The sequence below is a fragment of the Lynx rufus genome, unplaced genomic scaffold (genome assembly GCF_022079265.1).
Source record: "Lynx rufus isolate CCGP_SWC_20201006 ecotype Redwood Valley unplaced genomic scaffold, mLynRuf1.p SCAF_2, whole genome shotgun sequence".
Classification (NCBI taxonomy): Eukaryota; Metazoa; Chordata; class Mammalia; order Carnivora; family Felidae; genus Lynx; species Lynx rufus.
Window position 1 is genome coordinate 118,383,989 of NW_025814834.1, and position 27,431 is coordinate 118,411,419.

The 27,431-nt window shown below is 40.9% G+C and overlaps 1 protein-coding gene across 2 annotated transcripts; it reads left to right on the top strand.

The window, feature by feature from the left end:
- Positions 1-27,158, top strand: PDZK1 (PDZ domain containing 1). Of its 2 annotated transcripts, XM_047083978.1 has the most exons (8): positions 1-210; positions 878-1,127; positions 3,309-3,445; positions 4,274-4,469; positions 7,110-7,306; positions 13,591-13,851; positions 24,978-25,268; positions 26,583-27,158. In XM_047083978.1, exons 1-8 carry the CDS (start codon positions 1-3, stop codon positions 26,634-26,636), a joined length of 1,596 nt encoding a protein of 531 aa, XP_046939934.1. In that variant the 3' UTR covers positions 26,637-27,158. The 2 variants fall into 2 exon arrangements, with proteins under 2 accessions (XP_046939934.1, XP_046939935.1); XM_047083979.1 differs by lacking the exons at positions 3,309-3,445; positions 4,274-4,469.
- The last annotated feature ends 273 nt before the right edge of the window (positions 27,159-27,431 follow it).

Here is a 27,431-nt window from a genome sequence, read left to right on the forward strand (position 1 = left end):
ATGGCCTCCACCTTCCACCCACGAGAATGTGAGCTGTCTAAACAAGAAGGGCAAAGCTATGGCTTCTTCCTGCGAATTGAGAAGGACACTGATGGCCACCTGGTCCGGGTGGTTGAGAAGGGTAGCCCAGCGGAGAAGGCGGGCCTCAAGGACGGAGATCGAGTTCTTAGGATCAATGGTGTCTTTGTGGACAAGGAGGAACATATGCAGGTGAAAGGGACATTTGGGGTTCTTCTAGGATCTCTTTGGCTCCCACATATCTGCTGATTAGTGTTTGGGGTCAGCAGAGGTCTCCCAGCTGCCACTGGCAAGGCAGACGCCCTATGGCTGTACTTTCTGCCAGTTAATCGTCTCCTCCAAATTAACTGAGAACCACAAAATGGTTCTTAGATTGAATAGTGTCAGAGCTAATAGGCATTGTGCTTGCTCTAGGCTAGGAACTATGCTGGGCGACTTCATAATCATTATTTTGTTGAACCTTTGTCACAACCCATGAGGTACGTATTACCATTCTGCAGATGAGGGCTCAGAGGCTCCGATGACTTACTAATGTCTTGATGCAGTGAACATGTGGGACGGTCTGACCTCACCCCACTTCTGCCTGCCTCCCCATGCACGCCCTTTCCACCACACCATGCTGTTTCCATGAGCCCAGCTGGGATCGGGGCGCTCTAAGTTCTAACAGTGCTAGAGCCCCGCCCCCTCCAGCCCGCACCTGGTTCTTGGGAGGGGTGGGGTAGAGACGGCTGGACACTGTGCTGACTGTTTGGGCTTCAGAGACCAGCATTCAGAATCCTCTGGATCCAGAGACTGAGCCAGATGGTGAGCATCCCCTGGAATCGTTTCTTGGTTCAAGTTATCTTTTTCTTCCTCCTAGGTTGTGGATCTGGTCAGAAAGAGTGGGAACTCCGTGACTTTACTAGTCCTGGATGGGGATTCCTATGAGAAGGCCATGAAAAAACGGGTAGACCTGAAAGAGTTGGGTCAAAGTCGGAAGGAGCCGAGTTTGAATGATAAGAAACTGCCCCCTGTGGTGAAGGAAGGAGCAGAGACTTGGACGCAGCCACGACTCTGCTACCTGGTGAAGGAGGGGAGCAGCTATGGCTTCTCTCTGAAAACTGTCCAAGGTGGGCTTGAGGGCAGGATTTCCAGAAGAAAGATACTGTTATTGGCTAATGGCTTCTTTGACCACCTTTTCAGATGCTATGGCTGTCTAATTGTAGCTTCTCCCTCCCCTCTCCCTCCTTCCCTGACCCTTCCCTTGCTTTGACTATTGTGCAACAAGGGATCAAGACACTGGACCCTTCATGGGGTGACGAGGGGCCACTGGGCACTCCTGTCCCCTAGTATTAGGCTGAGCTTTGAGATCAGAGTGTTAGAGGGCTGATGCTTCTTTGTTATTCTTTCCTAGCTTCTTTAGGGTGAGGGTGGAGGGGAGAAGGGGGAATAAAAGGCAAGAAAAAGGAAATTTTTCATAATAGCTACTTTTGAGTAAGGATGCTGTCTTCCCACTTCAAGTGCCCAGGTGATCACCCATTCAACAAATTCTTGAGGGCCTGTTGATGTGCCAGACACCATTCTAGTGGCTGAAGATGCTATTAAAAATCCCACCCTCCTGGGGTGCCTGGGGGGCTCAGTCGGTTGAGCGTCCAACTTCGGCTCAGGTCACAATCTCGCGGTCTGTGAGTTCGAGCCCCACGTCAGGCTCTGGGCTGACAGCTCAGAGCCTGGAGCCTGCTTCGGATTCTGTGTCTCCCTCCCTCTGCCCCTTCCCCGCTCATGCTCTGTCTCTCTCTGTCTCTCAAAAATGAATAAACGTTTAAAAAAAATTTTTTTTAATAAAAAAAAAAATCCCACCCTCCTATGACATTTAAATAGTACCTTCTCAGCTGTGGCCCAGCCTCAACTGCTCTGAGGTACATCCCTGACCTCTGAGAGGTACATAGTGATTTGAAAACTCCTGACCACCAGAAAGTACTAGAAGCTCTGTAGAGTTTCAGAGATACAGACTATGCAATTGACTGTGGTTCCGTAATGGTGTCTCTGGGATTTAGAGCCATAGAGGCTACTGGTTCCACCTTGAATTTGCTCCTGCCATGTTCCTTCTGATACTGGAGAGGCACTGGTCATAATTGGGTAAGTGATAAAGAACAGACCAATAGTGAACATAAAACTTGTTTCCAAGGCCTATTTAACCTATAGCAAGAGATATAAACTAGGTAGAAGAGGCATTTCTCAAGTTTGTCCACTATTAAACATAGTGGTGTAGGTGGTCAAGGGAAGCCTGGCATTTCTTAGAAGTCCATTATCAGCAAAATGGTAAAAAAATTATCATAATTCAGATTCAATCCATTTGGCCCTTGTGTTAGTGAACATAATGCATGGTTTAAATGAGCTTTATGAAGAAAATGTTTTCTACATGACAAATATATAACAAGAGAAATTGTAATGGGAGAAATTTTAAGACAGCAGTTTCTACTGTTATTCCTTACAAGTGATTTATTTTGTCATTATGAAGCTGCCCTTTGCCTAGGTTGAAATATTAATATCTTGAAAGAATTGATATCATTTCTCTATCTCTATCTCTATCTCTATCTCTATCTCTATCTCTATCTCTATTTGTATCATTTCTATATCTAGCTGCCTTCTGTGGCTCTGTCCTCCTAGGCTTGCATCAGTGAGATTTGGTGACCTCATTGGTACATGACAGTTGGTGATAGAACTAATTAAAGAGGACAAGGGGCACCTGGTGGCTCAGTCAGTTGACTGTCTGTCCGACTTCGGCCCAGGTCATGATCTCATGGTCTGTGCGTTGGAACCCCACGTCGGACTCTGAGCCCTGACAGCTCAGAGCCTGGAGCCCACTTCCGACTCTATGTCTCCCTCTCTCTCTGCCCCTCCCCTGCTCACGCTCTGTTCTCTCTCTCAAAAATGAATAAACGTTAAAAAGAATTAAAAAAAAAATAAAAGGACAGAATGGAACAGATGCTTTCTAATTCCACAAATGCGAAGAATGGGAGTGTGACAGCGATACAGCCCGGGCACAGCTCGGTGCTTTTCCGGTTCAAAAGGCCAGTGCCACCTGAGATTCCTTCCTTGCATTTAGTTGGGGTCAGAAGTTCTATTAGAATCAACAAAACCCAACAAAGCTCCTAGCACAAAGCCAGGAGCTGTAATTATAATTCTAGATCAGAAGGCAAAGTTAGCCTTAAAATTGGAGGTTGTAATTTTTACGTTATTGGGAGGAAATCCCTTATTGTTGGACTTTCTGTGTGATGGAGTTGTGATGCTGGTCCACTCCCTTTCAGGCAAAAAGGGAGTGTACATGACTGATATAACACCTCAAGGTGTGGCTATGAAAGCTGGTGTCCTGGCCGGTGATCACTTGATTGAAGTAAATGGAGAGAATGTAGAAGACGCCAGCCATGAGGAAGTCGTTGCAAAGGTATAGCCCAAAGGGGCACTTTTCTTACCTTTCACTCTCCTCCTATTGGAAGTGACAGGAAGACAGGAGTGGTAGTTTATGATGGAAGGAATATAATGATGGGAAGCTAATCCTTTGTTTTCAGAGTGAATAGACTCACTAGTGGTGTCAGCAGGGTTAGCATAGGGTTTTGGAACAAGGCTAATTTCGTGTTATTTCAAAGAAAAGTGTTCTAAAGAACTGTCAACTCTATCTTTTGGATCTTTTTGTACCTGATTGGGAGCTCTGTCTGAATTTATAACAAATTGAGTGTTTCACTAAAATGTTTTAGCTCAAACTGGCAGATAAGCAATGTGATGATGAATATAGAGCTACGTGTAGGAGGTGTTGGAAGACCTGTTACCCCAGGTCTTATGTCCTGGGTCCATGACACATGGATTACGCTCTCAGGTTTTCCTCTGAGGTCACGTGGAACCATGAAAACTGACCAACTTCTCCTGGTAGAATAATTTTTCACAGTAGACCTTTACCTTCTTTTCCAAACTCCTTCTCTAGACGTAAGTACTTCGCTTAAGTACCTTTCTGGGTTTTCTGAATCCCAGCTCTCACTTGGGTTCAGTTAGCATCTGTGTGGGTGAGGTCATACTTAACAAAGGGGAAAACAGCTGTAGAAGTGGGGATCGAGAAATCCCAGGGAGATCAGGAGGTAGTGTTATAGTTCAAACTCAGGCCTCACACTGCATATTTTCTGTCGAACCTAGAGACTGTGTGCCTCTGCGCAGAAGCTCTCCTCCTCCCCCGTGCTGTTCTTGGAGACTGCTGTCAGTCTTATTGTGTGTGCTGTTCCAGGTGAAGAGTTCTGGAGGCCGCGTCATGTTCCTGCTGGTGGACGAGGAGACTGACAAGCTCCACACCGAGCAGAAGACCAGATTCAGGAGAGAGACGGCCAGTTTGAAACTGCTACCCCACCAGCCCCGGCTCGTGGAGATGAAGAAGGGGAGCAATGGCTATGGTTTCTATCTGAGGGCAGGCCCGGAACAGAAAGGTGAGGCGCTAGACGAGCAGAAAGCGTGCCAGTGGAACCAATTGAACAATGAAGTCCAATTCTTCATCCTAGTCCGACTCCAGAGTTCTGTTAGGACCCCAACTTCCTAGCTGCTGCACGAGGAGATAGTAAGAGACTAGAAGGCACAGCCGGGTCATTTTCCATGGGAGCCTGACAACGGGTCTCTCAGGTTTTCCTTAGCAGAATGATAAAGCAGAATTTTAGATCTGGGCGGTAGTGTGCTGTAAATTTGCTCTCCGGGGGGAAAAATTCCACCTAATTTGTAGCATTTGTTGATCTATTTTATTTTATTTTATTTTATTTTATTTTATTTTATTTTGGTGGTGCAAATACTCCCATTACATCTGATTTCAAGCTACCAATGTGTTGTCACAGAGTGCAATGTTGAGAAGTATTGGCGAGAAAGGGTTCTCACAAGCTTGGACAAGCCAGCTCCAGTATGCCACCAGATCCGAGGCAGAGGTGTGGGCTGGGGCCTGGGAATCCAATAGAACCAGGAATCTTTCTGATTCCTTGCAACTCAACAAGAAAAGAACTACAGTCCTTCTAGGGAAGCTGAATATGTAAAAGAACGCAGCTTCAGGCCATTTTGCAAACTGTTATTCTCCTAGAAGTTGCTATGTTCTGTTCATTATGTATATTTGAATTAATCAAATGTTAATTTGATTCATATTATATAAAAGTATCCTCAGGGCCTTCTAGAATATCACGTGGATCAAATAGGAGTTCTTCAGTCAAGGAGCCTCCTGTTTAGTAGAGGAGATGCAATACTTATGTCCGTAACTGAAGGTAGTTGTGAGGAGAACCTTAATATGGGTTAGATAAAATACTGTTGGAATTCAAGGTTGGAACACATTTTCCTTACTAAAAAAGTACAGGAAGACCTCATTGTAGAGATGGTACCTGAGCTCAGGCTTTGAAGTATGAATAGAATTTGGACAAACAGATGGTGTGGGAACAACGCAGGCCATTCCATTAGGATGGGATTGTGTGAATAAAGCAGGGAAATATGGGCACAGTTTGGCATCTGAGGTGTAGCACAGGAAACCATGTTAGAAAGGTAGGTTGGAAAGAGATGATGAAGGGCCTTTAATACCAGGTTGAAGAGTTTAGACTTGGCTCTGTGGTCGATGGGGAGTTAAAAGTTTTTTCAACAGTGTGATAAGAAAAAATTAAGCCTATAGCACCTTGGGGGCTTACACATCTCAAACACAATCCTAATAATTCTGCAAGAAGAATTTCTGAACTTAAGGGCTTGGAGAAGATACAGTAATTATTATAAAGTCAAATAGTTGTGGTTTAACTGGGACCAAACTCAGGTCTGTTCTGTTCTTTTTTTTTTTTTAATTTATTTTTATTTTTTAATGTTTTTATTTATTTTTGAGACAGAGACAGAGCATGAGCTCTGGGGGGGGGGGGGTGGCAGAGAGAGAGGGAGACACAGAATCCAAAGCAGGCTCCAGGCTCTGAGCTGTTAGCACAGAGCCCGATGCGGGGCTCTAACTCATGCACTGTGAGATCATGACCTGAGCCGAAGTCGGATGCTTAACCGACTGAGCCACCCAGGCGCCCAGGTCTGTTCCGTTCTAAAGCCCACACTTGGGAATGACTTGGTCTGACATTGCATCAAGAAGAATCTGAAGGCAGATCTGTATTGGAGAAGGCAGAGATCAGGGACAGGGAGAGAAATTCATAACTGAAGGTAGGTAGAGTTTAAGGCAGGAACTAATACCACCTGCATTGAGGGTAGAGGAATAGGCTCCAGAGAAGAGGAGATGTGTCAAATATTAAGGCAGCAACAAAGGACCTAGGAGTTGATTGGAATATGGGGAGTGGACACTGAGGAGGAATTGTTCCTATGTGTCAGTGACTGGAGTGATGGTGCTCCCATGAACAGGTGACCTAGAGGAGGAGCTTTGGGATGGGGATGATGGGCAGAGATGGCTTTTGGTTTGAGTATGTTACATTTGAGGGATCTACGGGATACCTAGTTGGAGATGCCCAGCAGCCAGCTGGAAAAGTGAAACTGGAGCTTGTTACAAAAGTGGGAGGGACAACAAAAAAGACAGTGTGGGAGATCTGAAGGCATCTGGTAAAGACAGTTCAAGTCGGGAGAGGAAGGCGGAAGACACATTGTCAAGGCACGCCCACAAACACATTCACAGTCAAATACACCTAGTGGCTACTAAAATGCCAGCATGGGTTTCCTAGGCTCTGTCTTCTTTGGTTTTGTTCTTCTTTCTTCTTTCAACTCCCCTTTTAATGGCTTAGCTTCTCCATAAGATGTATGGGTTATAAGAGCTTCCTGGGAACTAGCTGACTCCTAACACTTAGCATGTTATTTTGTCAAGATTGAGCCTCAGACACTTTTAGTAACATGATTTTTTTTCCTTAAGGTCCTTTCATAGGTAATGGCTAAGTTTGTTCCTGGAGTAAGTTCTGGGCAGGGAATGAGGCTGGATAGGGTGCTCACAGGCTTTCTCTGATGCCAGTGGGAGGGGCAGTAGTATTCAGCATGCCTTTTACATTTATTTATCAGATCCTTGGGCTCCAGCAGAAATGCCACAGTTTAATTTAGGGATCTTTCTGATAATTTTATTTAATTTTTTGGGAGGGTAGGTCAAGTCGTCAAGGACATAGATTCCGGAAGTCCAGCAGAGGAGGCCGGCTTGAAGAACAACGACTTGGTAGTCGCTGTCAATGGCGAGTCTGTGGAATCCCTGGATCATGACAGTGTGGTGGAAATGATTAGAAAGGGCGGAGATCAGACTTCACTGCTGGTGGTGGACAAAGAGACGGACCACATGTATAGACTGGTAAATAATTCAAGGCCATGCATTCGTGCATTAAGGTTGGGTCCATTCCCTCAAGTCCTCAAACTTTGGCTAAGTTACCACTTTGATTTTCAAACTGGAAGGGGTGTAACGGTCATCATTAAGGCTGCACTGAAGGTCAAGTTGGTAGTGACAATAGAATGCCAAGTGATTGGTACGTGAGTTTTAAATCCTTAGATTCAAGATTTTGAAAGAATTTGTGAATGTAACTACAGAATTACTCTTGCTGATCTGAGAAAAATCTACGAACATTACCCTGGAAATAGGCAGATATAGCCCTAACTGTGCCAAATAGCAAACAACTGGATTTTAAACTATAGACCAATAAATGCCATTAACCCTGCATAAAAGCCTAGAAAGGATTATTAAATAGCTCCTGAGCCCTTAGCAAGGGAATAGAAACATGGATTCACCAAGACTAACATTAGTGTCACACTAACCTTATTTGCTCTTAACTTTAATCACAACAGGTGTTACCTGCATGTCTTTTTTTTTTTTTTAATAATCTTAATTTTATCACAAGAACTGAGGTTCAGTCTAGTTTAAGAGACATTCAGGGGCCTTCGATGTACCATCCGCCTTGCTAGGTGGTGGTCACACAGATGAACAAAGATGAACTTATTCTATGTGATATACAATAATGGCAGCATCCGAAGGTACATAAATGATAGAGAGCGAGGAATATGATAGGGGTGGAATTAGCCCCTTTTTACAGATTTGCAATTTCTTAGTCTCTCTAAACTTCATTTTTTTAAGTCACCCATCCCAGCCGGTATTTGAACCCAAGTTGTTTTGCTGAGTGCAGGGCTTGAACTCACGACCCTGAGATCAAGACCTGAGCTGAGATCAAGAGTCGGATGCTTAGCTGACTGAGCCAACCAGACACCCCTGAACCTAAGTTCTTAATTCATTCCACCATATTCCCTCTCAGCACATCTTGATTAGGTATTTCAAGATACTTGTGTAAAGAAAATTGAAGAGTAAACTGGATGATAGAAGGATTTGTGGGTTTTTAGCTAGTTTACAGCCATACTTGAAGGAAAATTGATATTGGAACAATGTCGTTCTGCATAGATGTCTCCAATGGTATTCTGCGTATCCTAAGCTGTTTATAATCCAATTTGGAAACATGGAAAACGTTTAAGATACTTTAGTCATACAGATGGCTTAATGTGTTGATGGGTAATTAATTTACTAGAGATTATAATATTCAAAATATCCAGTCAGGATAGAAAGAAGCATAAAAACTAGTAAGTTTAACTTTAAACAGGAATAAATTTCACATACTAATTTAAAGCTAAATTGTATGCATATCAAATGGTGAGACCTGATTTGAGGACTATAAAAAAAGAACAGAAACCTGATGATACCCTACATAGCTGCCCCCACCCCAAAAAGGCAATTTAAACGGACACTTGGCTTTTGGAGAGGACAGTTGGTCAGACCGTACTTAAAATGACTAGTAAGTAATGTATGCTTGGGCAAGTTACCCTGGCTGTACTTGTTTCCTTAGTTGTAAAGTGGGGATAGCTACTGTGCAGTGTTATATGAGCTAATATTTAGAACATTCAGAATAATGTGTGGCATATAGAAATGTTGTTTAAGTCAACATCGTGTCCAGTTCTGAGAACATGACTATAAGAAGTCCAGTATCAAGAAAGGTAATTGGAGCAGAGGTTCTAGAAGTCACAATGTGAGTATTTAGCTTGAATAAGCATAGACTTTTGGGGAGGAAAGGAGAGTATCTTCAAGAATTCTAAAAGCAGGGGTGCCTGGGTGGCTCAGTTGGTTAAGCTTCCAACTTTGGCTCAGGTCATGATCTCAGGTCTGTGAGTTTGAGCCCTGCATCGGGCCCTGCACTGACAGCTCAGAGCCTGGAGCCTGCTTCCTATTCTGTGTCTCCCTCTCTCTCTGCCCCTCCCCTGCTCACGCTCTGTCTCTCTCTCTCTCTCAAAAATAAACATTAAAAAAAAAAAAAAAGAATTCAAAAGACTAAATGATAACATGATGACTGTGTAAGGGGACAGATATGTTAATTAACTTGATTGTGGTGATCACAATGTGTATGTATATCAAATCACACTGTACATACACCTTGAATATATACAGTTTGTCAATTACACATTAATAAATCTGGAAAAACCATGAATCACAAATTGACAAACTTGGAAGTGGAAATAGACAATTCCACAATAATAGTTGGGAGATTCCTCGTTCTTAATCACGGATCGAGCCACCAGACAGAAGATAAGGAACTCAAGGACTTGAACAAAATTAACTAGATCTAACAAATATAGAGCACACTCTACCCAACAACAGCCCCAACTGAAGCTGCCAGGAATAGGGTGAGCCATTTTTGCTGAGTGGTGACCTCCCAGCTTGTGGAAAAGTTCAGACAGAAGTCAGGAAGTCACTTCTCAGGCTGCTATAAAGGGGATTCTAGCATTAATTCTTTTCCACTCCCTCCTAATTCTATGACAATGATTTAACTATAATGTTTTGGTTAATACAAGAGAGAATTTTGAAAAACATGTTTTCCCCATCTTCTTCCTCCCCCTCCCTTCAGCCCCTCTAAAGCAGGTTCCACACAGGGGTGGGTGGATCTTTGAGATATAACCGTGAATGAAACAAACACCTAAACAAGTTCCTGGCATGTACTAGGCACCGAGATATCTGAAAGTGAATGAAAACTCACTGTTTAATGTTACTATGCTTGTCCTCAAGATTAGCTGCTGTGATCACATACAGTTGATTTGCCCTTTGGGTAGTGATGTTGGAGGTATTTTTGTATGTAACAAGTCACTGATAACTTTCCACATTTCATTTTATTTTATTTTTTGTTATCATTTTCAAAATAGAATTCATTGTCAAATTGACTAACATACAGTGTGTGAAGTGTGCTCTTGGTTTTGGGGGTAGATTCCCGTGGTTCACTGCTTACATACAACACCCAGTGCTCATCCCAGCAAGTGCCCTCCTCAATACCCATCACCCACTTTCCCCTCTCCTCCACCCCGCCATCCACCCTCAGTTTGTTTTTTCTCTGTATTTAAGAGTCTTGTGGTTTGCCTCCCTGCCTCTCTGTTCGTAACTAGTTTTTCCGCCTTCCTTCCCCCATGGTCTTCTGTTAAGTTTCTCAAGTTCCACATATGAGTGAAAACATGATACCTGTCTTTCTCTGACTTATTTCACTTAGCTTAATACCTTCCAGTCCCATCCATGTTGCTGCAAATGGCATGATTTTATTCTTTCTCATGCCAAGTAGTATTCCACTGAATATATAAACCACATCTTCTTTATCCATTCATCAGTTGATGGACATTTAGGCTCTTTCCATAATTTGGCCTTTGTTGAAAGTGCTGCTATAAACATTGGGGTACATGTACCCTATGAATCAGCACTCCTGTATCCTTTGGATAAATTCCTGGTAGTGCTATTGCTGGGTTGTAGGGTAGTTCTATTTTTAATTTTTTGAGGAACCTCCACACTGTTTTCCAGAGTGGCTGCACCAGTTTGCATTCCCACCAACTGCAAGAGGGTTCCTGTTTCTCCACATCTGCACCAGTATCTGTTGTTTCCTGAGTTGTTTATTTTAGCCACTCTGACCAGTGTGAGGTGGTATCTCAGTGTGGTTTTGATTTGTATTTCCCTGATGATGAGTGACGTTAAGCACCCTTTCATGTGTCTGTTGGCCACCTCGATGTCGTCTTTGGAGAAGTGTCTATTCATGCCTTTTGCCAATTTCTTCACTGGATTATTTGTTTTTTGGGTGTTGAGTTTGATAAGTTCTTTATAGATTTTGGATACTAACCCTATATCCAATATGTCATTTGAAAGTATCTTCTCTCATTCCATTGGTTGCTTTTCAGTTTTGTTGGTTGTTTCCTTCAGTGTGCAGAAGTTTTTTTATCTTGATGTGGTCCCAATAATTCATTTTTGCTTTTAATTCCCTTGCCTTTGGAGACATGTCGAGCAAGAAATTGCTGTAGCTGAGGTCAAAGAGATTGTTGCCTGTTTTCTCCTCTAGGGTTTTGATGGTTTCCTGTCTCACATTTAGGTCTTTCATCCATTTTGAGTTTATTTTTGTGTATGGTGTAAGAAAGTGGTCTAGTTTCATTCTTCTGCATGTTGCTGTCCAGTTCTCCCAGCACCATTTGCTAAAGAGATTGTCTTTTTTCCATGGGATGCTCTTTTCTGCTTTGTCAAAGATTACTTGGCCATCCATTTGGGCCCAATTCTGGGTTTTCTATTTTATTCCATTGGTCTATGTGTCTGTTTTTAGGCCAATATCATACTCTCTTGATGATTACAGCTTTGTAGTAGAGGCTAAAGTCTGGGATTGTGATGTCTCCCGCTTTGGTTTTCTTTTTCAACATCACTTTGGCTATTCAGGGTCTTTTGTGGTTCCGTACAAATTTTAGGATTGTTTGTTCTGGCTTTGAGAAGAATGCTGGTGTAATTTTGATTGGGATTGCACTGAATGTGTAGATTGTTTGGGTAGTATTGACATTTTAACAATATTCTTCCAATCCATGAGCATGGAATGTTTTTCCATTCTTTGTGTGTTCTTCAATTTTCTTCATAAGTTTTCTATAGTTCTCAGCATGTGGATCTTTCACATCTTTGGTTAGGCTTATTTCTAGGTTTTTTATGGTTCTTCGTACAATTGTAAATGGGATCGACTTCTTGATTTCTCTTTATGTTGCTTCATTGTTGGTATATAGAAATGCAACCAACTTCTGTACACTGATTTTGTATCCTGCAACTTTGCTGAATTCATGTATCAGTTCTAGCAACCTTTTTGGTGGAGTCTTGCAGGTTTTTCATGTAGAGTATCATGTCATCTGCGAAAAGTGAAAGTTTGACTTCTTCTTTGTCAATTTTGATGCCATTTATTTCATTTTGTTGTCTGATTGCTGATGCTAGGACTTCCAACACTATGTTAAACAACAGTGGTGACAGTGGACATCCCTGTCATGTTCCTGATCTCAGGGGGAAAGCTCTCAGGTTTTCCCCATTGAGGATGATATTAGCTGTGGGCTTTTCATATATGGCTTTTATGTTGTTAAGGTATGTTCTTTCTATCCCGACTTTCTTGAGGGTTTTTATTAGGAAAGGATGCTGTATTTTGTCAAATGCTTTTTCTGCATCTGTTGACAAGATCATATGGTTCTTATCCTTTCCTTTATTAATGTGATGTATCACATTGGTTGATTTGCAAATATTGAACCAGCCCTGCAGCCCAGAAATGAATCCCACTTGATCACGGTGAATAATTCTTTTTATATGCTCTTGAATTCAATTTACTAGTATCTTGTTGATAATTTTTGCATCTGTGTTTGTCAGGGATATTGGCCTGTAATTCTCCTTTTTTGTGGGATCTCTGTCTAGTTTGGGAATCAAAGTAATGCTGGTTTAACTTTCCATATTTTAAAGACAGAAAGAAATGTGGAACATTTGCAAGTATATAACTGAAAGGTCTGAAATGTAGTTGAATTGGGTAACTATGAGGTTCTTGGCTATTCTTGTTTAGAAAGGAAGATGTGGTCTTGTGGTTAGTCAGAGAATTGATAACCAGAGGACCCCAATCTAATTTTAGCCAGGCTGCTGAACAGCACAATTTGGGGCAGAGCACACATTGTACTCACTTTCAGTTGCCTGATTTTGTACTCATTGCCTAATAAAAGTCCTGGACACTCGTGGGCAGCAATTTAACTGCTGGTCCAGGATCTTGCCATACTCAAATCTACCTTTTTGATTCTCTCAATTAAAACCCACAGTCTAAGCTGTTAATTCTATTTAAAAAAACCAGTCATATGTTTCCTGTTCTATGCCTCTTTTGTATTCAAGACCATCACACTCTTCTTCACATGGATGGTCTGGGAGTTGAGATGGATTAGAAGTATTTAAAGATGAGTTTGGCATAACAGAAGTTTCAACTAATGGTTACAACAATAAATAATAAAAACGAGTATAACAAATTAGTACGTGTACTTCAGATGGTGATAACAGCTTTTATTTTATGTATATGCGTATTTGGTTACATGTTTATACACATTACTCATGACCAAGCTCAATATTTCTTTATACCTTTTCTGGTCAGGGTGGTAGAGAAATTTTACTGCCCCCAGTCAGACGTATCTGCAAGAGCTGTGGACCATGTATGACACCTTGTAAATTAAGCCAGCACATTTAATAAAATATAACTACTCATACTTACAATTCATGGTTTTTTTTTTTTTTTCCCTTTCCTTTCCTTTCCAAAGGCTCACTTTTCTCCATTTCTCTACTATCAAAGCCAAGAACTGCCTAATGGTTCTGTCAAGGAGGCTCTGGCTCCCGCTCCGGCTCCCGCTCCGGCTCCCGCTCCAGCTCCCGCTCCCGCTCCTGTGGAGGTTTCAAGTCCAGATACTACAGAGGAAGTAGGAGATCATAAGCCTAAACTCTGCAGGCTGGTTAAAGGTGAAAATGGCTATGGCTTTCACTTAAACACCATTCAGGGTCGGCCAGGCTCGTTCGTCAAAGAGGTATGGTAATCTGGTTCTAGCAGCCCAATGAACTCGCCACAGTTAGGAGGGTCCTAGTCTCTCCCACTCATTGATGGCTTAGGTTACATTGAAGGCCTACATTGATGGTTTCACTTGGGTTTAAATAAATGCTGTCATGGTCCCGTACCCTTTAAGGTAGTAACGAGTACATCCTAAGCTCACATCTTTTATTTTTCTTAAACATCTAATTGTCTTTAGGCACTTTCAAGTCAAATAGAGTGAATCGACATGACTGTAGTTGACAGTCACTACCAAGTCTGACTGGGAGTGATACTTGTTTACTCCTGTGCATTTGGCGTAATGCCCCCAGCCTATAGGGAGTGACAGCGAGACTATCCCCATAGCTCTCAAGTTGGGAATGAAGAAGGGGAACCTATGAAATCTAATTAATGCTCCAACTCAGAAGACCTACAATATGGTACTCAACCACTGTAATGCTACTTATTTTCTTCTGATGATCTTCATGATTTTTTAAAAATTGAAGTATAGTTGACATACAATGTTCTATTAATTTCAGGTGTACAATGTAGCATTTTCACAATTATATGCATTACGAATTCTCATCATTGGTGAGTGTAGTTACCACTGTCACCATACGGTTATTAAATATTATTGACTATATTCCCTAAGCTGTACTTTTAATTCCTGTGATTTACTTATTTTACAACTGGAAGCTTGTACTTCTTAATCCCCTTTGCCTATTTTGCCCATATCCCTCCCCCATCTGCCTCTGCTTTGGCAACCACCAATTTTTTCTCTAGATTTGAATGTTTGTTTTGTTTCTTGGATTCTACATATAAGTGAAATAATAAGGCTGATTTCTGTCTGCCTTTGGTCCATCCATGTTGTTGTGAATGGCAAGATTCCATTCTTTGTTATGGCTGAGTAATATTCCATTGTGGACCCCTCCCTCCCCCCATCTTCGTTATCCTTTCATCTATTGGTGGACACTTAGGTGGCTTCCATATCTTCGCTATTGTAAATAATGCTGCTGTAAACAAAGGGGTGCATAGATAGTTTCAAATTGGTGTTTTTGTTTTCTTTGGGTAAATACTGAGAAGTGAAATTGCTGGATCTTATGGTATTTCTATTTTCAATTTTTTGAGGAATCTCCATACTGTCTTCCATAGTGGCTGCACCAATTTACATTCCCACCCACAGTGCACAGGGGTTTGTTCCCTTTTCTGCACATCCTTGCTGATACTTGTCATTTCTTATCTTTTTGATACTAGCTTTTTTGATAGGTGTGAGGTGACATCTCATTGTGGTTTTGATTTGCACTTTCCTGATTAATAATGGTGAGCATCTTTTTATGTGTCTCTTGGCATGTGTATGTGTTTGGAAAAATGCCTATTCAGGTCTTCTGCGCATTTCTTTTTTTTATTTTTTATTAAAAATTTTTTTTTAATGTTTATTTTTGACAGAGAGAGACAGAGCATGAGCGGGGGAGGGGCAGAGAGAGAGGGAGACACAGAATCTGAAGCAGGCTCCGGGCTCTGAGCTGTCAGCACAGAGCCCAACGCAGGGCTTGAACTCACAGACCACGAGATCATGATCTGAGCCGAAGTTGGACGCTCAACCGACTGAGCCACCCAGACGCCCATTCTGTGCATTTCTTAATTGGATTGTTTGTTGTTGTATAAGTTCTTTATATATTTTGGATATTAACCCGTCACTGGATGTATCTTCTCCATTCAGCAAGTTGCCCTTTCGTTTTGTTGATGCTTTACTCTGCAAAACCTTTTTAGTTTGATGTAGTCTGAGTGGTTTCTTTGTGCATTTTTCCCCTTGTCTGAGGAGACAGATCTACAAAAATGTTGCTAAGGTTGATGCCGAAGTAATTACTGCCTGTGTTTTCTTCTAGGAGTCTTATGATTTCAGGTCTCCCATTTAGGTCTTTAATCCATTTTGAGCTTATTTTTGTGTATGGTATGAGGAAGTGGTCCAGTTTCTCCAGCACCATTTATCGAAGAGACCGTCTTTTTCCCACTGTATATTCTTCCCTCCTTTGTTGTAGGTTAATTGACCATAGAAGTGTGGGTTTATTTCTGGGCTCTCTGTTCTGTTCGTTGATCTATGTGTCTGTTTTTGTGCCAGTACTACACTGCTTTGATTACTGTAGCTTTGAGGATACCTTAAAATCTGGGATTGTGAGACCCCCAGCTTTGTTCTTCTTAAGATTATTTACCTATTTGGGATCTTTGTGGTTCCACACAAATTTAGAATCTTTTGTTCTAGTTTGGAGAAAACCACTATTGGAATTTTGATAGGGATTGTATGGGATCTGTAGATTGCTTTGGGTATTATGAACATTTTAACACTATTCTCCCAATCTATAAGCATGGAATGTCTTCCCATTTAAGTGTGCCATCTCCACTTTCATCAATGTCTTACAGTTTTCAGAGTACAGGTCTTTTAAAACTCTTTCTTAACTTCCTTGGTTAAATTTATTCCTATGTATTTTATTCTCTTTGATGGAATTGTAAATGGGATTGCTTTCTAAATTTCTCTTTCTGCTACTTTGTTATTAGTGTATAGGAACACAACAGATTTTTGTATATTAATGTTTTCACTTTTGCAACTTCATTGAATTCATTTACTCTAATAGTTTTTGGTGGAGTCTTTAGGGTTTTCTACATATAGTCTCATGTCATCTGCAAATAGTGACAGATTTACTTTTTCCTTGCCAATTTGGATGTCTTTTATTTCTTTTCCTTTTCCAATTTTTGCAGCTAGAACGTCCAGTACAATGTCAAATAAAGGCAGCAAGAGTGGACATCCTTGTCTTCCTCCTGATCTTAGTGGAAAAGCTTTCAGCTTTTCACCGGCTACGTTAACCGAGGGTTTGTCATATAGGGTCTTAATTATGTTGAGGTATGTTCCCTCTAAGTCCACTTTAAGTTTTTATCATGCTGAATTTTGTCAAATATTTTTTCTGCATCTATTGAGCTGGTCATTAGATTTTTAACTCTCATTTTGTTAATGTGGTATATCACATTGATTTGTGGATATTGAACCATTCTTGCATCCTTGGAATAAATCCCACTTGATTCTGGTTAATGATCCTTTTAGTGTGTTGTAGAATTTGGCCAGTTAATATTTTGAGGATTTTTGCATCTATGTTCATCAGGAATATTGGTGTGTAATTTTGTGTATGTGTGTGGTGTGTTTGTCAGGTTTTGGTATCAGGGTAATGCTGGCCTTGTAGAATGAATTTGGAAGCTTTCCTTCCTCTTTGCTTCTTTGGAATACTTTGAGAAGGATAGGTATTAATTCTTCTTGAAATGTTTGGTGGACTTCACCTGTGAAGCCATCTTATCCTGGACTTTTGTTTGTTGAGAGTTTATGATTCCTGATTTTGTTACCTGTAATCAGTCTGCTCAGATTTTCTATTTTTTCCTGACTCAGTCTTAGACGATTCTGTTTTTAGAAATTTATCTATTTCTTCTAGGTTGTCCAATTTATTTATTTTTATTGAAGTATAGTTGACACATGTTCTATTAGGTGCTTCAACAACTCTAAATGTTATGCTGTGCTCAACCACAAGTATAACTACCATCTGTCCCTGTACAACACTATTACAATATCATTGACCATAGTCCTGCTGTAACTTGTTCTGTTACTTGTTCATTCTATAATTGGAATCCTGTATCTCCTACTCTCCTTCACCCATTCTGTCCATCACCCCAATCCCTTCCCCTTTGGCAACCATCAGTTTATTCTCTATTTATGGATCGATTTCTGCTTTTTTTTTTTTTTTTTAGATCCTACATATAAGTGAAACTATATGGTATTTGTTTTCTCTTATTTTACGTCTAGATCCATCCATGTTGTCTCAAATGGCAGATTTCATTTTTTTTTTTTTTAATGGCTGAGTAATGGACACTTAGGTTGTTTCCATATTTTGGTTATTGTAGATGATGGTGCTATAAACATAGGGGTGCATGTATCTTTTCAAATTAGTGTTTCCAGTTTCTTTGGGTAAAATACCTAGTAGTGGAATTATTGGAACCTATGGTATTTCTATTTTTTTTTAATTTTTATTTATTAATATTTAATTTATATCCAAGTTAGCTTATAGTGCAACAATGATTTCAGGGGTAGATTCCTTAATGCCCCTTTTAGCCCATCCCCCATTTAGCCCATCCCCCCTCCTACAACCCCTCCAGTAACCCTCTGTTTATTCTCCATATTTAAGAGTCTCTTACGTTTTGTCTCCCTCTCTTTTTTTATATTATTTTTGCTTTCCTTCCCTTGTGTTCATCTGTTCTGTGTCTTAAAGTCCTCATATGAGTGATGATATTTCTATTTTCAATTTTTTGAAGAACCTCCATACTATTTTCCATAGTGGCTGCACCAGTTTACAGTCTCACCAACAATGCATGAGTGTTCCTTTTTCTTCACATCCTTGCCAACACTTGTTATCTCTTGTTGTTTTGATGTTAACCATTCTGACAGGTGTGAGGATATCTCATTGTGGTTTTTTTTTTCCAACGTTTATTTATTTTTGGGACAGAGAGAGACAGAGCATGAATGGGCGAGGGGCAGAGAGAGAGGGAGACACAGAATCGGAAACAGGCTCCAGGCTCTGAGCCATCAGCCCAGAGCCTGACGCGGGGCTCGAACTCACGGACCGCGAGATCATGACCTGGCTGAAGTCGGACGCTTAACCGACTGCGCCACCCAGGCGCCCCTCATTGTGGTTTTAATTTGTGTTTCCCTGATCATCAGTGGTGTTGAGTATCTTTTCATGTGCCTGTCAGTTATATACATGTCTTTGGAAAAATGTCTATTTAGGGCCTCTGCCCAATTCTTAATCAACTTATTTGTGCTGGTGTTATCATTTGCAAATATCTTCTCTCATTTAGTAGGTTGCTCTTTCATTTTACTGATGCTTTCTCTGCTGTGTAAATTTGTTTTATTTTGGTATAGTCCCAATAATTTAGTTTTGCTTTTATTTCTCTTGCCTGAGAGCATATATCTAGAAAAATGTTGCTAAGGCCAATGTCAAAGGCATTACTGCTTACATTTTCTTCTAGGATTTTTATGGTTTCAGGTTTCTCACTTAGGTCTTTAATTCATTTTGAGTTTATTTTTGTGTATGGTGTGAGAAAGTGGTCCAGTTTCGTTGTTTTGCATGTAGCTGTCCAGTTTTCACAGCCCCATTCATTGAAGAGGCTGTCTTTTCTCCACTGTATATTCTTGCCTCCTTTGTTGTAGATTAATTGACCAAATAAGCATGGGATCATTTCTCGCTCTCTATTCTGTTCTATTGATCTATGTGTCTATTGTTTGTGCCAGTACAACACTGTTTTGATTACTGTAGCTTTGTACTATATCTTAAAAAAATTTTTTTTTTAATGTTTATTTATTTTTGAGAGAGAGAAAGAGTGTGAGCAGGGGAGAGGCAGAGAGAGGGAGACACAGAATCTGAAGCAGGCTCCAGGCTCTGAGCTGTCAGCACAGAGCCCGACACAGGGCTTGAACCCACGAATAGTGATAGTTTCTTTGGTGGAGTCTGTAGGGTTTTCTATGTATAGTATGTCATCTGCAAATAATAATTTTACTTTTGCCTTATCAATTTGGATGCATTGATTTCTTTTTCTTGTCTGATTCTTGTGCCTAGGTTTTCCAGTGTTGTGTTGGATAAAAGTGGCAAGAGGGAAGGTTGTCCCATTTATTGGCTTCTAACTTTTCACAATAGTCTCTTATAATCCTTTGTATTTCTATGCTGTTGCTGGTAAGTTCTTTCATTTCTCATTTTGAGTCCTTTCTTGATGAGTCTGCCTAAAGGTACACAATTTTGTTTATATTTCAGAGAAGTAGGTCTTGATTTCATTGATCTTTTCTATTTTTGTCATCTCTATTTCCACTCAGATCTTTATTTCCTTCCTTCTACTAACTTTGGGTTTTGGTCCTTTTCTAGCTTTTTCAGGTAGAAGGCTAAATTGAGAATTTTCTTATTTCTTAGGGCAGTATCTCTATAAACTTCTTAGCACTGCTTTTACTACACCCCGAAGGCTTTGAATTGTGTCTTTATTTTCATTTGTCTCCATGTTTTTGTTTTTTTCCCCCCTTCTTGATTTCTTGGTTGACCCATTCATTGTTTAGTAGCTACATGGAGTAGCAAACTCCATATTGGTGTTTTATATATATATATATTTTTTGTGATTTCTAGTTTCATACTGTTGTGGTTGGAAAAGATGTAGGATATGATTTCAGTCTTAAATTTATTGAGACTTGTGGCCTAACATGCGATCCTGGGGAATGTTCAATATATACTTGAAAAGAATGTGTATTTAGCAGTTTTTGGATGGAATGTTCTGTATATGCCTGTTAAGTCTGTCTGGTCTAATGTGTTGTTCAAAGCCCCCATTTTCTTATTGATTTCTGTCTGGATGATTATATCCACTGATCTAAGTGGAGTGTTATAAATCACCTACTGTTATTGTATTACGGTCAATTTCTCCTTTTATGTATATTAAAAATTGCTTTATGTATTTTGGTGCTATGTTGGGTGCATAGATATTTATAATTGTTACATGTTGGATTGTTCCTTTTATCATTATGTAGTGCCTTTCTTTGTCTCTAGCTATAGTCTGTTTTAAAGTCTATTTTATTGGGGTTCCTGGGTGGCTCAGTTGGTTAAGTGTCCAACTTCAGCTCAGGTCATGATCTCATGTAGTTTTGAGCACCATGTTGGGCTCAGTGCTGACAGCTCAGAGCCTGGAGCCTACTTTGGATTCTGTGTCTTCTTCTCTCTCTGCCTCTCTCAAAAGTCAATCAACATTAAAAATTAAAAAAAAAAAAAAACATTAAAAAAAGTCTATTTTATCTAATGTAAGTATTGCTACTCTGGCTTCTCCCCCAGCCCCCTGCTTCATTTGCATGGTATATGTTTTCTAGCCCTTCACTTTCAGCCTGTGTCTTTAGGCCTGAAGTGAGTCTCCTAGAGGCAGCATATAGATGGGTCTTGTTTTTATATCCCTTCAGTTACCCTCTTTTGATTGGAGCATTTAGACCATTTACATTTTTTTTTTTTATATGAAGTTTATTGACAAATTGGTTTCCATACAACACCCAGTGCTCATCCCAAAAGGTGCCCTCCTCAATACCCATCACCCACCCGCCCCTCCCTCCCACCCCCCATCAACCCTCAGTTTGTTCTCAGTTTTTAACAGTCTCTTATGCTTTGGCTCTCTCCCACTCTAACGTCCTTTTTTTTTTTTTTTTTTTTCTTTTCCTTCCCCTCCCCCATGGGTTCCTGTTAAGTTTCTCAGGATCCACATAAGAGTGAAACCATATGGTATCTGTCTTTCTCTGTATGGCTTATTTCACTTAGCATCACACTCTCCAGTTCCATCCACGTTGCTACAAAAGGCCATATTTCATTTTTTCTCATTGCCACGTAGTATTCCATTGTGTATATAAACCACAATTTCTTTATCCATTCATCAGTTGATGGACATTTAGGCTCTTTCCATAATTTGGCTATTGTTGAGAGTGCTGCTATGAACATTGGGGTACAAGTGCCCCTATGCATCAGTACTCCTGTATCCCTTGGGTAGATTCCTAGCAGGGCTATTGCTGGGTCATAGGGTAGGTCTATTTTTAATTTTCTGAGGAACCTCCACACTGCTTTCCAGAGCGGCTGCACCAATTTGCATTCCCACCAACAGTGCAAGAGGGTTCCCGTTTCTCCACATCCTCTCCAGCATCTATAGTCTCCTGATTTGTTCATTTTGGCCACTCTGACTGGCGTGAGGTGATACCTGAGTGTGGTTTTGATTTGTATTTCCCTGATAAGGAGCGACGCTGAACATCTTTTCATGTGCCTGTTGGCCATCTGGATGTCTTCTTTAGAGAAGTGTCTATTCATGTTTTCTGCCCATTTCTTCACTGGGTTATTTGTTTTTCGGGTGTGGAGTTTGGTGAGCTCTTTATAGATTTTAGATACTAGCCCTTTGTCCGATATGTCATTTGCAAATATCTTTTCCCATTCCGTTGGTTGCCTTTTAGTTTTGTTGGTTGTTTCCTTTGCTGTGCAGAAGCTTTTTATCTTCATAAGGTCCCAGTAATTCACTTTTGCTTTTAATTCCCTTGCCTTTGGGGATGTGTCGAATAAGAGATTGCTACGGCTGAGGTCAGAGAGGTCTTTTCCTGCTTTCTCCTCTAAGGTTCTGATGGTTTCCTGTCTCACATTTAGGTCCTTTATCCATTTTGAGTTTATTTTTGTAAATGGTGTGAGAAAGTGGTCTAGTTTCAACCTTCTGCATGTTGCTGTCCAGTTCTCCCAGCACCATTTGTTAAAGAGGCTGTCTTTTTTCCATTGGATGTTCTTTCCTGCTTTGTCAAAGATGAGTTGGCCATATGTTTGTGGGTCTAGTTCTGGGGTTTCTATTCTATTCCATTGGTCTGTGTGTCTGTTTTTGTGCCATAGACCATTTACATTTAAAGTAATTATTGATAGGCATGTACCTACTGACATTTTGTTACTTGTCTTCTGGCTATTTTTGTAGTTCTTCTGTTTCTTTTGTTCTCTTTCCTTTTGATTGATGACTTTTGTGTTATGCTTGGATTCCTTTCTAAGTTTTTGTGTATCAATTATAGTTTTTGGTTTATGGTTACCATGAAGTCCCTACATAACATCCTAAATATACAGAAGTGTATATTAAGTTGATGGTCACTTAAATTCAAGTATATTCTTTTTTTTTTTTTTTTTAACGTTTATTTATTTTTGAGACAGAGAGAGACGGAGCATGAACGGGGGAGGGGCAGAGAGAGAGGGAGACACAGAATCGGAAACAGGCTCCAGGCTCTGAGCCATCAGCCCAGAGCCCGATGTGGGGCTCGATCTCACGGACTTACGGACGGTGAGATCGTGACCTGAGCTGAAGTCGGACGCTCAACCGACTGAGCCATCCAGGCGCCCCTAAATTCAAGTATATTCTAAAAGCACGTTTACTCCCTCCTCTCTGCATTTAACGCATGTCTTATTTTACACATCTTTTTATTTTGTAAATTCCTTATTTTTTTTTTTTAAAGATATGATTGATTTTACTACTTTTGTGTTTCAACTTTCATATTAGGTTTAATTTTTTTTTTCAACGTTTTTATTTATTTTTGGGACAGAGAGAGACAGAGCATGAATTGGGGAGGGGCAGAGAGAGAGGGAGACACAGAATGGGAAACAGGCTCCAGGCTCTGAGCCATCAGCCCAGAGCCTGACGCGGGGCTTGAACTCACGGACCGCGAGATCGTGACCTGGCTGAAGTCGGACGCTTAACCGACTGCGCCACCCAGGCACCCCTCATATTAGGTTTAAAAGTGACTGATTACCACCTTTACTATAGGTTTGCTTTTATTGGTGAAATTTTTTCCTTTCATAATTTTCTTCTAGTTATGGCCTTTTCTGCTTAGACAAGGTCCTTCAACATTTCTTACAAGGCTAATTTAAGGGTTGTGATTTCCTTAACTTTTGTATGGGATACTCTTTCCCCTTCAATTCTGAAAATAATCTTGGTTGGTAGAACATTCTTGCATGTAGGTTTTTTCCTTTGAGCCCTTTACAGGCCCGAGGGAGAGTGGTATCTAGCTCAAAGTTTCTACTGAAAAATCAGTTGAGAGCCTCACGGCATTTCCCTTGTATGTAGCTAGCTGCCTTTAAGATTCTCTATCTTTAGTCTTTGAGATTTAAATTATTATGGGTCTTGGTGTTCCTCCTTGGGTTCATCTTGTTTGGGGCTCTCCTGGACCTGAGTGTCTCCCCAGGTTTTAGGGAGGTTTTCAGCTATTATTTCTTCAAATAGTCTCTCTGTCCCTTTCTGACAGGAATGACATGAGTGTTACTATGCTTGAGATTTTCCCAGAGATTCCTTAACCTAAACTCAATTACAGCTTTTTCTTTTTGTTGCTCAGTTTGGGTGCTTTCCACATTACCTGTCTTTGCAGATCACTTACCTGATTCTTCTGTATCATCTGTTGATTCCCTCTGGTGTATTTTTTCCAGTTATTTTAAGAAAAAACCAATCAGAGTTAAAGAGATAGAAAATATATTCTGTAAGTTCTGAGTTCATCCACTCAGCAGGTTGATTGCTCATCTCCATTTTGTTCAATTCTTTTAAGTTTTGTCTTCTTTCCGTTTGGAGCATATTTTTTGTTCTCATTTTGTTTGACTTTTGGTGTTTGTTTCTATGAATTAGGCAAAACAGCCACCTCTCTCTGTCTTAAAGGAGTGGCCTTGTGTAGAAATGTCCCCAGTGCAGACTGTGTGTGCCTGGTGGCTTTGGTTGGAGCCAGCGTCGGTGGCATGGCTGAAGCAGGCCTGGGCTGGGGGCGGGGGATGGTATTTTGGGGTGCTTTGTGCCCTGGCAGCACAGCTGGAGCTGTAGCAGGCAAAGGCTGAGGGTGTCCTGGTGGGTGCCATCCTGGGGCTACCTTGCGCTGGTGTGGGCTAAGGTCCAAGGGCTTGCCGAGGTGGCAGGATGGCTAGAGTGCCTGGCCCTGGGCCCATCTGCACTATCAAGGTGGAGACGGAATGTAAACAGTGGTACCTGCCAGTAGCTGTGACGCTGGAGAAGTTCAGCAGTTTCCCTCCCATTTGGTGGATGCTCTAGGGTCAGTGAGTTGGTTCCCTTTAGTCTAGCTGCTCTTTAAACTGCTTTTTTGCTGCACCCCAGTCTGTGTGCAGACCCCTCCGTGCTCTGTCGCCTGTGCAGCGTGGTTTTCTTCATGACCGTGTCTCCATGTCTCCTGCCGTTCCTTATGTGGTCTCTCTGTCCTTTATTGTGCAGATACTGTTCAATCAGCCCTCAGTTCTTTAGGAAGAATTGCTCTGTATGTAGGTATAGATTTGGTGTCCGTGAGGTGGGGTGAGTTCAGAGTCTTGTGCTATCATCTTGGACCCCTCCAATGGTATTCATTTGAGTATGGAAGTTGAAGCTTTGAGAAGCAGAAAAGCATTAGAGCGCCTTTCTTCTGTACCTCAAGGAGAAATAACATGGTTAAGAAGAAATTCTCAAAGCCCTCTCTCCTCTGAAGGGAAGCCAATCTAACATTCCCTTATCTGTGCCTGGAAGTGATAATTCAGAACCTCTTTTTCACAGGTACAGAAGGGCAGCCCTGCCGAACTGGCAGGGCTGGAGGATGAGGATATCATCATCGAAGTGAATGGAGGGAAGGTGCTGGAAGAACCCTATGAGAAAGTGGTGGACAGAATCCAGAATAGTGGGAAGAATGTCACACTCTTAGTCTGTGGAAAGAAGGCCTATGATTATTTCCAGGCTAAGAAAATCCCTATCGTTTCCTCTATGGCTGATCCACTGGATGCCCCCCCTGATTCCAAAGAAGGAACATTGGCAGAACCAGAGCACGACTCACACGTGGCAAAAGAACGGGTGAGTGGTGATAGGTTTCTCTCAGTGATCTAACCTATCAGAGTATGATAAAGTCTTTCATAAGTACACCTCAGGTCTATGTTTGCCACAGATTTCCTAGAATACTAGAAAATTACAATGTAAAGATAAGTCATTTTGGTGGAGAGGAGAGGAAGTGGTATGAGGACAAATTTCTTTTTCATAGCATGGAGTTGACAGCAACTGTCCAGAGAAGGTAAGTTTATCAAAATTATAATGGAACCACCAGAAGAACCTGAATCAGACTAGCTATGTACAAATTCTGGTTCTGTCACTTAACGTCCTTGGGCAAATGGATTTATTCTCTCTTTGCCTCATTATACCCACCTGTAAAACAAGGAGGATTTGTAGGACTATTAGGATTATATTATCTAAGACTACTAAAGCATTTCAAACAGGGCCTGGTTAATGGTAAGCATGAAAATGAACTGTGGTGTTTAGGGACATGTTATTTTTAAGATCATTGGCGGTGTATTATTGCTAGGGAGGAATAAGCATGACTCTGTATTTGGATTAAATTCCTTGATAAGTCTTTTGCATCATTCTTCTTTCTATTACCTTTAATTCTACTCTATTTACAATTAATTATTGGTAATATAAATTAAATACTATTTGTTAATGAATACCCACTTAGTCTGGAGGGCTATAATAAAAGACCATACGCTGGATGGCTTATAAACAACACAGATTTATTTCTTACAGTTCTGAAGGCTGGCAAATCCAAGATCAGGGCACTGACAGCTTTCGGGTCCGGAGAAGGCCCTCTTCCAGGCTGCAAACTGCCAACTTCTTGCTATGTCCTCACATGGTAGAAGGGGATAGGGAGCTCTGGGGGTGGGGGGTGGGGGCTCTCTTATAAGACATTAAACCCAACCACAAGGGCTCTGCCCTCATGACTTAATCACTGCCCAAGGGTCCTACCTCCTAATATCATCACCCGACCTCAGGATTAGTATTTCAATAGACGAATTTTGGAGACATACAGTCAGACCACAGCACACATAATAGCCACTGACCTTGCATTCGTGACTGCTTCACGAAGAAAGCATTCTAGTTGTCTTTAAAAAATTCAGTGATAGCTCTATAGCAAGTCAATTATAGGACTGTGCTAGCTTTATAGAAAAGATATATAGACATTAAGAAATTTGTTAGTGTCAAACAGCAAGCTGGAAACAAAGCCAAATGTAAAATCCAGATTACCTGGCTTCTAGTGAGGGACTCTACTCCCTGCCTCAAGTCATGCAACTGCTGACATTCATACTCGCACTTACAGATCTTTTGTTCTCTTTTGCACAGGCGCACAGTACAGCCTCACATTCTTCTTCCAATTCTGAAGACACAGAGATGTGATGAGAGCAAATAATGGCTTTGGCTGACAGCTGTTTCTGGGCGTTCAGTAAGAATCCTTTCCCAAGGAATGAGCTGCCACCCATTTACTGTCTCTGTTAGAGAAGAGCTCCTCTGGGAACCAGTTCATCACGTGTGACTGTCTTCTGTTGTCATTTGCCTTGGGGGCAGATACCGCAATAGATGGCTTATTTATGGTCAACTTAAGGCAGGAACCAGATTCTTTTCAAGTGATCTCTTTCAAGCTTCAACTTAACTACATTTCTTTGTATGATGCTATCTCTTAATTCTGTAGGCTCCTTGAGCACCAAAGATGATTCACAAATCTGTACACGTGAGAGCTCATTATAGTATCTGAGCAGATAAGCCTATTAAAATTATGGTTTTGTAAGAATGTTGTGGTTGCTAAAACAGATGCCATTAAGAATGCCTTTAGAGTCTTCCTTGTTAGCTGATCAAACCTTAATAGTGCTTTTGTTTTTGGTAAACTTGCTTTTATGCTTTAACTTTCATTTTGCCTCTGGAAGTCCCAGCACAATAAAATTCAGGATTTCCTTAAATTGCATTTCTGAATATTCTATAAACTTTCCAACATTTTCCTTTCACAGATGGAGAAAAGTAGGGTCTACAATAGGAAAACTTATTCCAGTTAACAGTTATTCATTGTTTTACCCCACAGCATGAGGGGGCAGATGGAAAGAAAAAAAAAACTGAGACATCATCACCAACTTGAATGCACAGTAATTCACTCTCAAATATGGACTTAAAAGGAAATCAATAAAGATGATATACCTGACC

Bases quoted from the DNA above. Each gene is read 5' to 3' on its own strand.
- PDZK1 (XM_047083978.1), top strand. From the start codon at position 1: ATGGCCTCCACCTTCCACCCACGAGAATGTGAGCTGTCTAAACAAGAA. The intron at 3,446-4,273 runs GTATAGCCCAAA...GTGCTGTTCCAG, and splicing joins ATGAGGAAGTCGTTGCAAAG to GTGAAGAGTTCTGGAGGCCG. The intron at 7,307-13,590 runs GTAAATAATTCA...TCCTTTCCAAAG, and splicing joins CGGACCACATGTATAGACTG to GCTCACTTTTCTCCATTTCT.